The sequence below is a fragment of the Pleurodeles waltl genome, chromosome 12, assembly GCF_031143425.1.
Source record: "Pleurodeles waltl isolate 20211129_DDA chromosome 12, aPleWal1.hap1.20221129, whole genome shotgun sequence".
In the NCBI taxonomy this organism is placed as follows: domain Eukaryota; kingdom Metazoa; phylum Chordata; class Amphibia; order Caudata; family Salamandridae; genus Pleurodeles; species Pleurodeles waltl.
In genome coordinates this window covers 436483434-436500634 of record NC_090451.1, presented here as the reverse complement: position 1 = coordinate 436500634, position 17201 = coordinate 436483434, and the positions used below count along the sequence as shown (strand labels likewise).

Genomic DNA, 17201 nt, shown 5'->3' with positions numbered 1-17201 from the left:
CCCTATCTAAAATGATGCTACTTCTAAGTTTCTCATATGTCTTTCAGAATCTTCCAGCCCATTTGCCACACCACTAGTTCCTGACCCTGGCTAGACTAACCACTTCCTTTCTGTGGAGCAACTCTAGGCCTCAATTGGCTCTGGCCGATTGCCAACATGGGGGACTGTGGGCAACAAAACTATACTTCAGTTATCTAGTGGCACAGCTCCTGGTGATCAATAACTGAGGCCTGGACGTACCCAACTTAACAGTTGGAACAGATATCTCTCAGGGGTTTTACCACATTATGGCAGTGCTTTTTGGCTCCCCGATACCCATCACCCTACCTGAAGTGACTCGGGCAGTTTTTCTGGATTGGCAAGCTCCTCTCTGACAAACACACTGGGAGGCAAAACCCACACTCCAGACCCCACTGTGGCATGGCACTTCATTGAGGGTGGTGGCTATACTGGAGGGTTCCAGAAATGGGACTTTATTGGCATTACACATTTAGAGGATATTTGGTCTGGGTCCCATGTATGCTCCATTCAGAAACTTCGAGAAACCTACTCCCTGCGACCCACACAGTTCTACAAATACCAACAACTCCGACATGCACTCACCATTTATGTTACAACTGAAGAACCCATACCAGAGTTCAGCCCAGTAGAGGCTAAAATTCTGATGGGTGCATTGGGGAAGAGAGGAATATCGCATATCTACCGCACCCTCATTATCAATGCCTCTCCCACCCTGGACCAACTTAGGAGACATTGGGAATGTTGGTTGGGTCTGCTGAGGCGATGCTCTAATGGCCACACAGGTCCTAACCATTTCATCCAGATTGAGACTAGTACAAATTTACTGTCTACACTGCACTTACCTTCCTCCCATCAGGCTACGCCATGCAGGGCTTCTCCCCAGCTCTAACTGCCCTTGATGCTCAGAATCCTGAGCTGACTTTTACCATACAGTATGGCCCTTTTACTATAAGCCATAACTACTGGGCAGAAATAGTGAGGAAGCAAAAGTAGGTCCTGCGGTGGGAGGCCCCAGACACCCAACTGATCCTTCTACTTTGGGTGTTCGAGTGTTCTGGGGGCTCCTGTGCAGATAAGCCAAATGTGATATTGCACTGAAATGGAAAAGCCCCAGTCCCCCACTCTGGCACAATGGTGCAGTGCCCTAGATTGGTGTGCGACTCAGGAGAAGCCTGTATATGAAGCAAGAGGCTGTTTGTCGAAGCATAAATAAGTAAGGGGTAAATGGTTGGGCCAGGTGGAGTGAAACAAGTGACATGGGGAGGCTCATGCTTCCCGAGTACCAGACATTATAAAGTGACATCATGAACCTACAATATGCATCATATGGGTATCACGAAAGATGACTGGAATGTACTTTTCTGTACTTGTTGTGAAGTCTTGTACCACTGTTACGTTACTAATAAGCTCAGTAAAGTTGATTATAAAAAAAAAAAGTAATCTCCTTGAGATAATTCAAAATGTACACAATTAAATCAATAAAGTAATATATACCAGGTAAATGCCTTTATTCATGTTTCATTGGACAACTAAGAAATACTGTTTATAGTGGGAGTGAAGGTGGACTTCAATAAATGTCTCTTAAATAATGGATTTGTCTGATGTTCAATTGTAATCGGATCAAATGTTTTAATTGCTTAAAAATAATGAATATTTTAAAAATTAATATTTTTTGTCCACCTAGAAGTCTCAGGTTGTCCCTGCTGTGACTGATGGTGTGTTTTTCCTGAAGAACCCTGAAGATATTTTGTCTGATCTGGAGTCCAACCCCGTTCCCTTTATAATTGGAGTCAACAACCATGAGCTAGGATGGATTATACCCATTGTAAGACTAATTACTCATTTCCAACATCACATGTTGTATATTAATTGAACACCAAGTTATTTTTTTGTGTCCAAACCCACTATTTTCTGGCATATAGAAAATCTGTAATTTATTGCTGGCCTATCAAATAACTGCCAGTGTTTGCAGTGTCTAAGTACCGTTTGTACTACCCTTTGACAAATGTAAACCTAATCTGGGTGTTGTGCCACAGGGCTTTCTGGCTGTTTTTTGTCTATTATTAAGTGATGAAGCATTACTAAATGGAGGGAAGACAATCAATGTCAGAAATAAATTAGGGGAAAAGGATGTGGTGCAACAGCCAGAGCTGCCAAATTTAGAACTCGGGAACCAGGTTCAAGTCTCTGCATCAGGCCAACATCACTTAATCTCCATGTGCCTAGAAAAAAAGTGAATGTGTCCCTGTGTCAAGTAACTGGTAGTTATGTAAAGAGCTCCAATACATTTGGTAGCTGCAGAATCAATGAGGAGGAGAGTCTGTAGCTATCTGGCTCTCCATGCTCTTCCTTTTTAATAACCAGTACAGTGTGCAACTCAATCAAGGAGTGGGAAGCAGTCAAGTCCTGGAAATCAACTTGAATGCTGGGAGAAAAAGTCCTATCCAAAGTAAGGGTTTTGTTTTAGAAGAGCATTCAGTGTGCCCTCAGGTCTCAATGATGTCCTCAGTTTTATTAATTTATTCTTCTTTTCATATATTATTTAAGTCATCAATTGTAAATATGCCTCTACATTATAGACCCTTAGCTCCACTGTCTCAGGACCTTAATTCTTAAAGTAGCTGGTTATAATCTTTACCCAGCTAGCTTCAGAATTATATGCTGGCTTCTCCAAAGGCTGTCTGAAATCGACAAACTCACTACCAAACAGAGCAAAGAAGGATATTTAAAATCATTTGCTCTTTTTCTGCTTCACCATATTTTGCTTACTCAGTTATATTTTCTTGCCAGCCTCTCTTTAATAATTTGCATATGACTATGTAAGTTTAATATGTAAATTCCCAAGAAATCCATGTTTGTTTATTCCTATATAAATAATCTAAATCCAAGCCGCAATTTATGTCTTAGAATCACGTTACATTTGCAGAATCTTTAACAAGCCACTTACCAGATTGCTTATGCTTCTTAATTATTGTCATTGTTGATAGTTCAAATAAATAAAACCTCCAGCAGAGCAACACATTTCTTGATAGAATTTCACCAGTAAACTAAAAAGTTACCTCTAAACTGAACCTGGTTTCTTTCTTTCTCTACACTTGTTACCCTCTTCGAAGCACCCCTTGTTTCTTCCAAATCCCATTTCTAGCTTCCAAGTGGAAAATTATTACTACCCTCTAAAGGGGAGACAAAGAGCAAAATCCCATAAATCTGTGGGAAAGTAACTCAGTTGGTCCATTTGACCTACTAAGGCTATTTCTAAAAAACATTTACAAAACTGCCCCTTTTATAAATTCCTTTCAGGGATTGGATTATCAGAGATCCTAGCACTAACCCCCCCCCCCCCATATAATAAATAGTCTTTAGGTATTTCAAAAAAATTACCTGAACATCTCATGCCAACTGAGAACGTTAGTTGTATGCCAAGACTCCTGAAAGATCAGTCTGGATTTAAATATGTGTATATGTATTTCATCAACTATAGGGCTCTTAGTAGATATACAAACACCCAACAAAATGACAGTGTGAGAGCCTTCATTCAATACACCACCTTTACACTCATAATGTTTCATATGAAAATTGCACTGCGGTGAGAAAGTTTCTGGAAGTGGCCTGGTGATCTACCCACTGGTTATCTCATTGTGGGAAAGGTGGGAGTCCCATGTGGTGGAATAACATGATTTTTGTTTTTTGTCTGGTGACAATGCGGCAGACTCCTGTTCACTGGATGCTGGGACTCAATGCACATGAATTGACCTACTAGGTTAAGGAAGGGTGGTCACAGCTAGCATTATGGATAACCCCAGGTTTTGGGACTATTCATTAAAAAATATATATATTTTAAAATCTTAGTGCAACAAATGTAACATAATGGGCTATTTGTTACGCACATTATTTGGGTAAGCCTTGAAATACTTTGGCAAAAGAGTATATTTATTATTATTATTATTATTATTATTATTATTATTATTATTATTATTATTATTATTATTATTATTGTTATTGTTATTATTATTATTGTTATTGTTTTTATAATATTTCTCTCATTGCTCCCCACAGGCAATGAATATATCTCAAACTACTTTGAAAGAAGGATTAAACAGAGAAACTGTCAAATCACTCCTCCAGATGTCTGCTCCACTACTGGTAAGAATCTTGTTTAATATACGTCACTGTGTTTCTTACATTAAGATGACTCAATCCGAGGTTTTCAAACATTGCAAAACAGTTTGGAGCTCATTAAGGGTGGCCAGGTATAATAGATGCCATATATTTATTGCATATTCTAAGTTTTTGGAGAATAGCATGTAGGTTTTGGTGTTCACTGCACCAAAAACCACATGTGATGTTGTTAATTTCAGACACTACCTTTGGCAGGCAGAAGCAGCAGATGTCAGAACTGTTTAAGTGAATAGAGGCAGAGACCGTGCGACCTCACATGACCATGGGGAGTGCCGAGGCGGCAGTCAGGATCCACAGCAGCTAGTTGGGCAGACAGCCTGTACTGCCTGCATTGCAGCAGGAATACTCACCGGTGCCCCTGAGCACAACGGCCTGCATTGTTCTGCAGGTGTTTTCACGCAGCAGTCAGTAGCAGTGAATGGCAGCACAGACGTGCTTCTGTCAGGCTTTTCCCTCTGTGGCATTTTCTGCTCCACTGACAGCACTCAACCCTCGTCCACCCCCTCCCCCAGCCCAGTTTCACCCTGCCTCGCTTGTGAATCCGCTGGGAGCAAAGGTTGCCAGTGAGTCTTTAGGGGGTGGACCTTTAGCTGTGAGGAAGGGTGTTGGGAAGGTGTCATGGGGTAAATGAGAAAGGCAGGTGGGCCCAGAGTTACTGTTAGGCAGCTCCATCGCTTTAATTTCTTTCATCGCTCAGGCCATGGATTGTATTTTTATAGCCCCGGAAATTCTTCAGATGTTAAGGAATAGGTTTCTGCATAGCCATTAACTAATAATTAACAAAGAAAATAAGCAAGCAAAGTGAAGTTGAAGTTGAGGAAATAAAGGAATTGAGCTGACGTGAATCAAACTTAGCAGATTTACAAAACGTGTTATGGTGGAGGGAGGCCACGTAGAACTCCATTCATGCTCCGTGGTTGATTCTGTGCCAGGGGATGGCAAGGTGAACGGCAAGAGGCACAACAAGATGGCCAATCCCCAGAGGGACGCGCATCAGAGCTGAAGTTGGGTCTGCATAGGATGGAAAAGCGCCATGTGATTTCGTGCGGGACAAGGATTTTTCATGGAATTTTTGTGGTCCTTACTGGTTGATGAGCTCCGGGAGCACTCTGTTGCAAGAAGGAAAGAGAGGAAGCTGGAGCTGTGGTAACTTTGTTGTCGCTGCTTTTGTACAAGCTTGGGTCTGCCCAGAGACATGTAGCTTTTATGGGGGCTTAGAGCTCTGCGGTATTATTTGTATTCACGCTTATAGAGGCTTTGAATCCTGATGAACTTGGAGGGCAACTTGGAGGTGAAAGAGCAGGAGCAAGTGGGGCACAGAATCAATATAGGAATCCGCAGAGTAAATTTTTTTTTTAGTCCCAAGGAACAAATAATAAGTTGGACTAGGAGATGCAACTTGGTACAAACAATGTGGCGAAAGCAGGATAAAACCTGTTGTAATCACTGAACAAGTGAACAGAAGTCTATTAAAAGGCCCTGTAGGGGCAACAAGCAAGTTATAAGCTGCAACTAGCTAGCTATCACTATGCTGGGATGATACAATTAGTTAACGACAATAGATATTAACTGGATTGAAGCAAAGTAAAAAAAGGTTGAAGCAGCCTGTGGTGGAGACTTTAGATCCAGTCGCAGGTGGAGGGGATCGAGAAGTGCGGGAGAAGCGGTCTATGTGCCATAGGTGCAGATTGTGTCCCTCTCGTGAAACCTCTGCCATTCCCAAGCTCACTCTGAAGCAGAGGGAGTAAGTAATCAATTGAAAATTAAATGGATTTCCAGATTTCGTATCAATGACAATGCACGCATCAAACAAGACTTTTAAAGAGCTGGCGTTACCCTGCAGCAAGCCAAGGGTCTGAGGCTTGATAATTTAAGGATGTATTGCAGGTAATTTCAGAAAAGAGGCTGGTACGGGCAAGACCTCAACAGGACATGTTGATAGTGAGTCAGCAGCGTCTGGATTCTTCTCATTCTACCATGCCGGACCTGTCTCCGGTTCAGTCTGCCTGCAGATAGGAGGAAGGGGCACTTTCCACAAAAGTAATTTCAGGTCGCAGGGGAATGCAGCAGAGGTCTTTCCTAGTTCTCTGCCCCACAATCTACAGTATTCCAAAGACAAACTGACATACCCCTTGTTTACGATGGAAAATCCAAAAGCATTATTAAGAGAGACTGTAGTCGCAGCCCAAACACTAGGTCTAGGGGAACATCAGAGTGAAAATCTGACAGATATCTCCAAGAATCCTGGTACCCCAATTTCTACCCCAACCCCTCAGCTGTTGTGGCGCGGCCACTCACCTGAAAACCAGGCTGTCTGCAGGGCGATGACTGTTCTTCCAACCTGAGGCACCTCTCGGTGCTGCTGACTGCACCCAGAGCCCCGACAGGTGGCCCAAAGGGGAAGGGAGTTTTGGAAAAAGATAGAAAGAAACACTGCACTCATTTTCACCAGGTCTATCCGGGTGCCATTCTTTGGCTTATGAAGGACTGTCAGTGGAGCCCCTGGAAGTTGCCTTTCTGTGATGAATGACAGTATTGGTGAAGCTAATTGCAATTAAGAGACTGTTTCACAACATTCAAGAACGCACACGCTGGTCTCATTAAACAGCATTCAGAAGGGCATGCATTGATCTCATTAAATCTGTCTAGTCTTGTTATCTCAGCACATTTACCTGGTAATATCAGCAATTTGGCCCTTTCTCTTTACTCAAAGATTAATATATGCAAAAGGTATCAAAATCTGAATGTCTCTAAACAAATTAGAAAGTTCTGCAAGTCTCGTTCATGGATCTGCGCTTTCACATTAGGTTTTCTATGGCAAAACTACAACATAAAACAAGTTCAATACCAAAAGCAAGTAAACCTACACATAAAGTATTCCTAGCACTGAACTGCTTAATCACTATTAGTACAAAACATAAACAAGTGGAGGATAGTGAAGTTCCGTCTCAGTTACAAATTGAAAGTTGACAAGGCCCGCGCTAAATCTGTTATTCAATCCTCATCAATCATAAACCATGTTTGTGTCCTTAGAAGAGTTTCAAGAAGGCTATAGTGCAATCAGTCTCAGTTTTCACCCCAAAAAACAAAGTGACTATAATATTCAACACAAACAGATTCCAGGCAGCATATTTCACTTAGCTGACCGAAATGTGTTTGTTCCATACAATCTCTGCTGAGGCTCTTTGCTTCCAGCCGAGTCAAGAGGGCAGCAGTGGGGCCTGGAGGGGATTCCAGAGTGCAGAGGGCTTTCCTTGCCAGACAGGAAGAAAACCAAGCAGAGTCATGTGCACAGCAAGTGTATTTATAGCCAGCATGACTCATGTTTTTGGAAACACAAGGCAGCTGTTCCCTGGAGACCTTGAGGGTGTGGTGGTTGCCTGGCAACCAATAAACAAGTGACCCTGACACATTTAGATGTAGGAAGACTTGACAGTCACATGTGTTCAACAAGCATTGGTGAAAACAACTATATAGTGCAACAAGCATTGGTAACAACAAGTACATATCAGGCATTGGCAATATCAATCCTGAAATACAGACAGTACAATGACGTTACAAGAAACCCAGTGGTGCTACATGCACATGATTAAAACAATGCCCCTGAGGATGTTGACAAATTAGGCAGAGTTGTTGCTCCTGAAATCAGCCAGAAAATGGAAATATGAACTTGATGGGAGCCTCTTTGATGACAGAAGTAAATATTCAGCTTCAAGAGGGAGCAGCACCATAAGCTCCGTCAGTACATTCCTCAGCAGTGCCATCAATTGAAGTGAATTTGAATCAGATCTTAAAGGAGCTTCGGGAATTTAAACTTGGCACAGGAGGAGGCTCTTAGAAAAACCAATGAGCAACTGGGACAAATCCATTCTAACATTTAACAACTCCTTTCTCATATCTCTCAGGTCGAACAAAGAGTTGGAGACTTGGAGGACTTGAGTAATGATCACGATACTGCCAATCTGGTATGTAGAAATGCATTTTTTGAGTCGGAATCGACTCGCAAAATGCATTTCTGAGTCGCAAATAGGAAGGGGTGTTCCCTTCCTATTTGCGAGTCACACTGGTATGCAATTCCATTTGCGACCGAAGCGGTCGCAAATGGACTCGCAGTTACCATCCACTTGAAGTGGATGGTAACCCAGTCGCAAATGGGAAGGGGTCCCCATGGGACCCCTTCCCCTTTGTGTCTTGCCTAAAAAATAATTTTTCAGAGAAGGCAGTGGTCCAACGGGCCACTACCTGCCCTGAAAAATACCGAAACAAAAGGTTTCGGTTTATTTTTCAAAGTGCAGCTCGTTTTCCTTTAAGGAAAACGGGTTGCACTTTGGAAAAAAAAACTGCTTTATTTAAAAGCAGTCACGGACATGGAGGTCTGCTGTTCCCAGCAGGCCTCCATGTCCGTGAGTGCCCTGAATCGCTATGGGGTCGCAAATTGCGACCCACCTCATTAATATTAATGAGGTGGGTCTTTGCAACCCCATAGCGACTCGCAGAAGGTGTCTGAGACACCTTTCTGCATCCCAAATTGCGACTTGCAATTTGCGAGTCGCAGGGACTCGCAAATTGCAAGTCGCAATTTGGGAAGTTGCTACATCTGGCTCTAGTTACCTTTTTGGGTTTTCCACTCTTTGGATCTGTCTAATCATTATTATGTTAATTTTGTTATTCATTTGGAGGACTGCATTATCCAGGATCTCAACATTTTGCGGTTGGCTCAGAAATTGGTCAATCTGGGGTTTTATGATTAGATGAAAAAACACAAAGGAATGAGGTCTCAGTGACAATTTATTGTTAATCTGGATAATTTTTTTCCTATCCCATGTTTTGCTTTAGCTGTTTAAAGTCCTTAACAAACAAAAAACAATATTTTGATGCATTTTCATACTGGCATATGCTTTCACTTGCATTAACAAATGTTCCTCTTTTTCTGTGCTGTAGAGTGTATTTTTGAGGTGGAGAAATCCTTTCCCATGAACATTCAGCAAATCTGATGGGATTTGGGTTTAGGTCACAAACCATTTACAAACGTACTTAGCTTTCTATTGAAATTCCAAGGAGGTACATATAATAGGTTTAAAATATGGAGAAGGCTTGTAAAACCATAAATGTGCATTGCCATCCTCATGGCCACCATGTGCAACACCACTGTAAATGGTCATGGTTTCACAAATAACCTTAGGCAACTATCTACAGATAAATCAGACTTACTTGCATAGTTTTCACAATGTTAATATGTGGGTGCTTGTAACTGGATTTATGAATATGTTCTGCATTAGCTCCTGTAGGTTCCACTTTCTAAGCTTCCTATTTGATCTTAGTTGCACAAATTGAATTGGGAATTAAGCTTGAAACAATGCAAGAGGTAGTGTAACATTCATGCATGTGATATATAGAACTAAGATAAATGATGGCAACACATCTTTCTAAAATCATTCACCTTAATAAAGAGCCTTAACTGTTATATTTCCCCAGGATTTCAGCAACCTTAACTGCTAATGCAGAGACAGGTGCCAATATTTTGAGGGTTTTATCCTGTCTTGAGAGGTTTAAGACAGCTAATCCTGAGGCTGATATTTCTTGTTCAAAGCAGTCTTGTGATTATGTTAAGCTATGGAATAAGATTAGTAAATCAGGACTGTGGTCATTGAATAGCCCCAACATATTTTAACACATTTTATAGCTTATTGATACGAACATCTACCTGAAACTCTGTTAAAATACTTGTAAAAACTGGTGATATTCTGTTTGTTGATACCATTTTGCCAAATATTACATTATGATTTGCTTAAATATTAAATTAGTAGATACATTGGTAACCTATTTCATCTGCATACAACAAATGAGGGATTCAAGTGGATGTGAAAGTGAAATTAAAGCTTACAAAAACTAAGTTATTCTGTGTTTATTACTCCAAAGAGAAGTACTTTTTCTTCAGACTCATCAACTGTCTTAACCATAAAGTGTCTCTTTGTTCCCATCTCTATAGGGCTCAATGTCAGAATTTATTCATTTTATAGTTGATGAATATCTGGGTGACACAGAAGATCCCATCTTAATCAGAGATTCTTACTTTGAAATGGTTGCAGATATAATGTTTGTTTTTCCATCTGTAAAAACAGCCAGGTATCACAGAGGTAAGTCTGCAGCAAGTCACAAAGTAATCATCTAGAACTCACAAAACAATCTATGCTACTGTTGCATCCTAATAAACACATTTTACTATCTCAGGTGTGTCTGCCATCTTACTTTGCAAAACCCATGTCATACACTACCTTTGATAGTACTAGGCGTATGTAAAATTAAACAAGTAGTAGTCAATATTGTATACTCTACAGCCAGTTCAGAATAGGGTGAATATTTAAAGTCTGGCATACATTGCAGTTGCTGCTTTATGAGAAATTGTGGCAGCATTTCCTGAAGCCCCCAAAACCGGGGTCAGTTTTCAGGACTTGCATAATAAATCACCTCATACACTGTGAGAGGTCATCTCTCATATGGGGGACTCTTATGTTTCTTTAAGGAATCACCATGATTTCAGTGGCAGAGCTAGACAGGAAGGCTGCCAGTTGGAGACATTATGGGCAAACATCATGGAAGCAGTCTCAGACATCAGTGCCTTTAGTAAAATGAATTTAGAGGGACCACCCTTAATTAGGTGGCACCTCTGTAATAATTCCTCTTGCACCAGGACCAGTAAAGTTATCTTCCTGCATGCTAAATGAGGATTTGATGACCCAATGCTGGGTAGACTAGATGCCCATAATTTCAGGTGAATTTCTTGTTATACCATCCTAATTTAAATAACTACTTTATGCGTTGATTTCCCCTTTGACTTCCAACATTCTGACCGAGGCAGGAAATTAACTACCCAAGTGCCAGGAAGGATGCCAAATTTAGAGAAGCCTACCATTATTTCAGATATAAACCACTTCGCTCATGCAACACAGTGGGTACCTCCTTGGTAGTTATAGAATGTAGTGGCTGTTTTCCTATGCCACAGTAGCACATTTTGAAATGCTGTCATCTATGTTACTTCTGAAGACAGCCTCATAATGGGGTTCCATCTCAACTTCTCCTGTAGCAAATTCCCCCAACCCCCAAGAAGGACCTCTCCCAATCCTGAGACAGTCATATGTTTTTCTGACCCAGATCAACATGGATCCACTGACAGTGTCATACAATAAGGATGATGGTCAGAGGTACTGCCTTTAAATGGTCAGATACACTGAGGCTATTACCATTATAATTAACTTTATCAAAAGGCTGCCCACTGTGGTAGAGCCAATGTTTGCTCTTCCATTAGAGACACAACTTTTCTCATACTCTAAACAAGGTGAAGGGATTGCAGAGATGGGTGGACCGCTTACATTTTGGGCAGATGTCCCATTTCTGCTTTACCCTAAATTAATCCTTTCTCTCTTACTGAAGCATGTGTTAGGTATTCTCTTGGTGGGATATGGCAAGCACAGAAAGTTCCAGGTCTTCTTCCACTATGAAAATGATAAACCTACTGAGTAAGGTGCCCAAAGTCCAGCCTGGATGAAATGGTTCTGGCGTGTTTGCCCAAAAGAGAGATTCCACTGGGCTCCCCAGACACATAGCAAAACATAGTCGGACAGCAGAGTAGCAGTGGCAACCCTGTGTGCAGATTCCATTCAGAGGTTGAGGTTTTGCAGAGAGCAATCATGCACAGTCTTTAAGACATGGAGCCCCTAGCAACTTAAAGTAGACTTCCATCTCAAGAGGAAACTCTCTGAGATGTTTTTTGTCTACTAGGGGGTGGGAAAGCATATGAGAGCAGTTTAGGAAACCTGAACAAGGACAACACACTTCCATAGCAGGCTGAATGAGAAGGTAGGAGGTTGCAAACCTCCACTGCTGGCCATGGAGCTGCTCCTATTTTATCCTTCTGCCCTGTTATTTGGCTTGTGAGAGTACAGAAGAGATCAACCGTAGCAGCCTCTACCACTAGTGTCCTCCTATAATTGGCACATGGCTACTTTAGCAGCTTCTATCACAAGAATGAATGGTGGGGCAAGGCCAATAACTACATAAGGAGGGCTGGCAAAGTATTCAATGCTGCTCTTACCTCAGTGGCCACCTGCCACATGTCCCTTTGAATCAAAATATTAAGCAAATCATATTTACACATATTTCTGACCATCACCTACATAATTTAGGTCAACCTGCCCAGGAAGGCCTAGGTCTTGTCCTTTAGGGAAGTATGATACTGGAATGAAATTGTAAGAATATTGCCTGCCATAAATTGTATTTCCTAAATATTAGATGCAGTGATATTGCCCAGTTGAAGACAATAGAAAATTTACACCTAGTGGGAGAATATATTCATAATCTTATTTAGAACATTATATTTACTTCAGACAATATTTCTGGATACAATATTCTGATATTCAACCTTGAGGAAAGTTTGAACACAACTGCCCTTAGGTTTATTGCAGACTCTCCATCATGTCGGGCTGGAAGGTGGCATATACATGGGTTGTTTGACCCCTGGTATTTGCTCCTTCTGCACATGGAGTGGTGACAAAAACAAACCTCTTGCCCATGACCAATTTTCTGACCGTAAGGTGCAAAAGGTTCTGGTTCACGGGTTGTGACTATTGGCTGAGAACATGGCACAAGGGCAGAGCTGTCCTTTGTACTCTCTCTAGAAGTACACTTGGACATGGAAAGATAGGGCATGGAGCTGGACCATCATATAGGCAGTCCTACAGAGTTCTGTCATGTACTGACCTCTAAACATCCCTGCTTCCCCTCCAAGCCCCACCACCACTTCCAAGTTTAAGTCTTCCCAAGTAGCACTTTAGCAGTACTCTGTAAGCAGGAAAGATGAGCTGGCCATTCAAACCATGCTACTGCTTTACTCACAGTTTATGCAGCCAACAGGTGCACATGGGGTTGTGACAGGAAAGGGACACACATGTATTTTGATTTTTTTCCATTAACAAACAAAGCATTAGCTTTGCTTGGGTTTTAAAAATGTATCAGTTTGTAAAAATAAACAAAAAAAAGAAGTGCCTTTCAGCTCTAAGACTATGTGGGCTCTCCAATCAGTTGAGGCATGAACAAGAAAGGGTTTCACTTGGGAGAGGAACAAAACAGAGATTTTCTAAATAAGCCTCAATTGATGAAAATGTGCAACAATCGTAGCATTTATGTGTAGACCAAGGGCCAAATCCTTGTCTAGCCAAAATCCTAAACTTTTTATCTGGCTTTGGAGGTGGTCCCTGCAACAACGGCTTCCAAGTAGATGTCCAAGGCAGTTAGAGCCTAACAGAAGCACGTTATTTTAGAACTATTTACCCTTAAAAAAGTTATGGTTGAGCCAGAGCAAGATGGTAGAGAGGCTGCTGCACCCTTTCTTGGTTCTTTGAGGAGGGTTTATCAAGCCTCAGTATAAGATGCGTATCATAAGGAAAAGTTACTAAGATTTCAAAATGTTTACTAAGGGTACTCATGAAGCCTGATACACGTGTTAAATAATGATTATAGTGAGGAAACCTGAGAAACCTGCAAAGAATTAGAAATTAATTGAAAAGATAAGGAGGAGGACAAAGGATCTGCTTTCTATGACAGAGAAAAGTAGTGAGGCAGGCTCTGCCAGTTTCTTATAAAGCCAACTTTTTGATTCCCTTGACTAAGATAGACTCGTCGACTGTAATAAATGCTGCAGCAGGCTAAGGTAAATGAGGCAGGCGGGTCTAACCCAAAATTGATAAATGGGGATCATAGTTTCACTGTGAATATGCCCCATAAAGTATTTGCTCTGAAGGGCCTGCTAAGCAGTGCCAGAAGCTCTAAACTCTCTGGCCTTACCATTGCCATGCCCTAGACTGAGGAAACTCTGCTTGAAGGCACATATGTGGGTGTTCAGTTATTTTCTCTTTTAGAATGGCATGAACAGGCCCTGGGCCTCAACAAGGCCCATCTCTCCGCACTTTACCTTTATTGGCATGAAAATTACCTGCAAGAGTATGCATGCCTGGCACTACTCGGAGCTGCAAACCACTGAGTGAAAAATGCTTCTTCAAGCTGCAGAGGCTAGTGCAACAGGCAGAGGAATATCAGCCACACTTAAATATCCAGCTTATGTAGGTTTCCTTTAAGCAGAATCATCCACATCATGAAGCCCAAACATAATATGCATAGACTCCTTTAGAATGCCTACAGCTAACCAGCACAGTAAAGCAAATGCGCTACCTATCAACATGTATCATAATTTGAAAGGACACATTGAAAAATACACATGGCTAGAACAAGATCACAGAGGTTTATGTTGTTTAAGTCTGTTTTTTCAAATTAATCTGGTTTTCAGAAACATTTTTGTGAAATTAGATCTCTCAACAACTCATTTAGCACATTTGTAGCTAAAGATGCTACTTAATTATGTCAGCATTTCTTCTTCCATCTGAGAATTAACCAACAGTTGGTTGGTAGGATCAAGGAAAGCTCTAGCCGTGATAGACTTGATACTCATTGCAAATATTTTACACTTGATATTTGTTATCCCATAAAAAAAGATTATTAGCTTGCTCATTAAACAGAAGCAGACTGGCGTATAGGAGTACCAGGGCCATAGCAGTACTCTATTTCCTGCTGATTTTTCAGAGGCAATTATTTGCTTGAAAATCTCCCAATTTTTCTTTCCCTCAAATCTCTTTTGCTATTTAATCAAAATTGTACTTCCTGTAAGATGCATTCCATTCGTATTTTGGCAAACTATAATATTCAATTCTGTCAAAAAATATACATAATTTTGTATGTGCTTTTTTCTGTTTATTAGATACCGGCCTTCCAGTCTACTTCTACGAGTTCCAGCATCGACCCAGCCAATATCGTGATTCAAGACCAGATTTTGTAAAATGCGATCACGGAGATGAACTTGGTTTTGTTTTTGGGGGTCCCTTCTTGGATCATGATGTCATTTTTTCGGGTAAACACAATTTAATTTCATACCTAAACTCTTAGCTGATAGGGATTGCCATGAATAGTTAAATGTTCAACTTGGTGACTGACATTCATTTCACTGTCTCTTGGGACTTACGCTACTTTTAACATTTAACACAATGTAACTTTTATTAGAGGACCAGACAGCACCTACAAGATTTTGAAAAATAGGCAAATCTATGATTAAAGTACAGTAAAAAGACATAAAATACCATCTCATAAAGGAGCGTGTGTGCAGTCAAATTATTCAGATATTCGGAGATGATAATTCCTTTGCACCCAGCATCAAAGAAGAGATCATAATTTATTTAGGAAAGGCCAGCATTGGAGACAGATTATAAGACTAGCATTCATAAAATATACAGTTACAAACAAACTAGCAACTGTAGAGGGTATAACATAGTCATTGGAAGCCAATAGGTCGCATACATCTAAGTTGAGCAGTTGGGTCCTTAAAAACAACCATCCAAGGGAGCCCAAAGAAAAATATATCTAGGATAAACAAGCCCAACTATGCAGGTGATCTTGTCCTTGGAAAATATATCCTGCACCTTAGTCTGCTAGACCTGATTGAGGGACTTCTTTATATTGGTAAGTGAGAGACAAGCAGCAGGTAAGCAATCAATAATCAGGTCAACCCACCTAAAGAGGAACCCTGATCTGGGGGTGATAATTCTGTTGTCTGTGAGCATATACTGCAGCTCAGATTCAAATGGGCCTCAGAGTACTAGACCTTTATTGTGTGACACATTCTGCCTTACAGAGCTTGAACACCATCAGTCTGATGGCCTTGACATATATACGACAATACATCTGTTAATTTTCAGGAAAGCTATGTTTTGCTAGGTCACAGCCTGTATTTGGTCATTAATGTGTCTCTGCTAAGAGCAGGACTCAAATCGGGTTGTTTGTGATCACTTCCATCAACTGCTCTTAGTCCAACCTACCTGTATTTGTTGCTTTACTATGATGAGAGCATGATTCATTTACCCATGACTTCAGTCAAAGAAGTGCTCTCTAATCCTCTCAATGGTCTTAAGTCACAACACAGGGTCGTTCAAGAGTTTAGTAATGATTGACCAGTGTCTAACAGTAGGGTGTGAGTTAGTGTGAAATGCAACCTGGTGCACGGTTCAATACTGTTTTGCAGCAGATCTAAACAAATATAATGGTGCCAGATACCGCTTCATTAACAAGGAATAGATCTATCCTAGAATAGCTCTGATTTACAGCAATATATGTAATTCCCGTCATTCTCATGCTCTTGCCTCTACACAACTGCCAAAGACATATCCATTATTTCCTCATTCAGGGCCTTTGGATTTGAATAGTATATCAGTTTGGACAGCTGATCTATCCAATGGAAGCTCTTAGGCCTCATTAAAATCCCCTGCACACTGAATTTGCCCTTCGTGCAAGTAGTCAGTTTAGGAAAAACCTCATTAAAGTACCAATCCTGACTTTTGTTCGGATCACATTGCACAACATTTCAATCTCACCTAGAATTTCAGAATGTCCTGACACCAGATTAGTCGAAAATCTCTTTTCAGTATCTTTAGCAGTCTTCTTTGAGTTAAAATCTAAAGGTCTTCAACCTATATAGACACACCCTTTTCCTCTTCTTTGTTGAGGGGAAACTGTGGAATTGGCGGAGGAAGTCCCTTGGCTTCTGTCTTAGGCCCTAATTATAAGTTGGCTGAATTTCAGATTCTAGCCAATTTCCCCACACACAAATGCAGCCAACTTGTAGTTTTCTTCTAGAAGGGGACAAACCATATGAAACCAATATTTTCAGTCCTTTTTCTGCTTGTGTTCCTTCATCCAAGGGACAAACTAGCTGACATTTATCACTTCCTGTAAGTAGGTGGTGAATGTTAGCAGGGTGCAGAGACGTGTTGGGCGGTGGGCAACGGGAGGCAGAGAGCATGTCCGGGGAATGGCAAGAGAAGCCAGTGTCCTGGATCCGAGGAGCATTGTTTGATGCCTCCCTGGGGCTGATAGGTGATAGGTGAGGGCAAAGTGGGGTTGTC

General features: G+C 41.1%; 1 protein-coding gene across 1 annotated transcript in view; it reads left to right on the top strand.

Annotated features, from left to right (window-relative positions):
• Window positions 1-17201, top strand: part of LOC138267779 (fatty acyl-CoA hydrolase precursor, medium chain-like) — a 410618-nt gene that overhangs the window by 301177 nt on the left and 92240 nt on the right. Inside the window, exons 9-12 of the mRNA XM_069216979.1 lie at window positions 1706-1846; window positions 4078-4164; window positions 10190-10337; window positions 15008-15157. Coding sequence (XP_069073080.1) covers window positions 1706-1846; window positions 4078-4164; window positions 10190-10337; window positions 15008-15157 — 526 coding nt within the window. The remainder of the gene's footprint in view (window positions 1-1705; window positions 1847-4077; window positions 4165-10189; window positions 10338-15007; window positions 15158-17201) is intronic.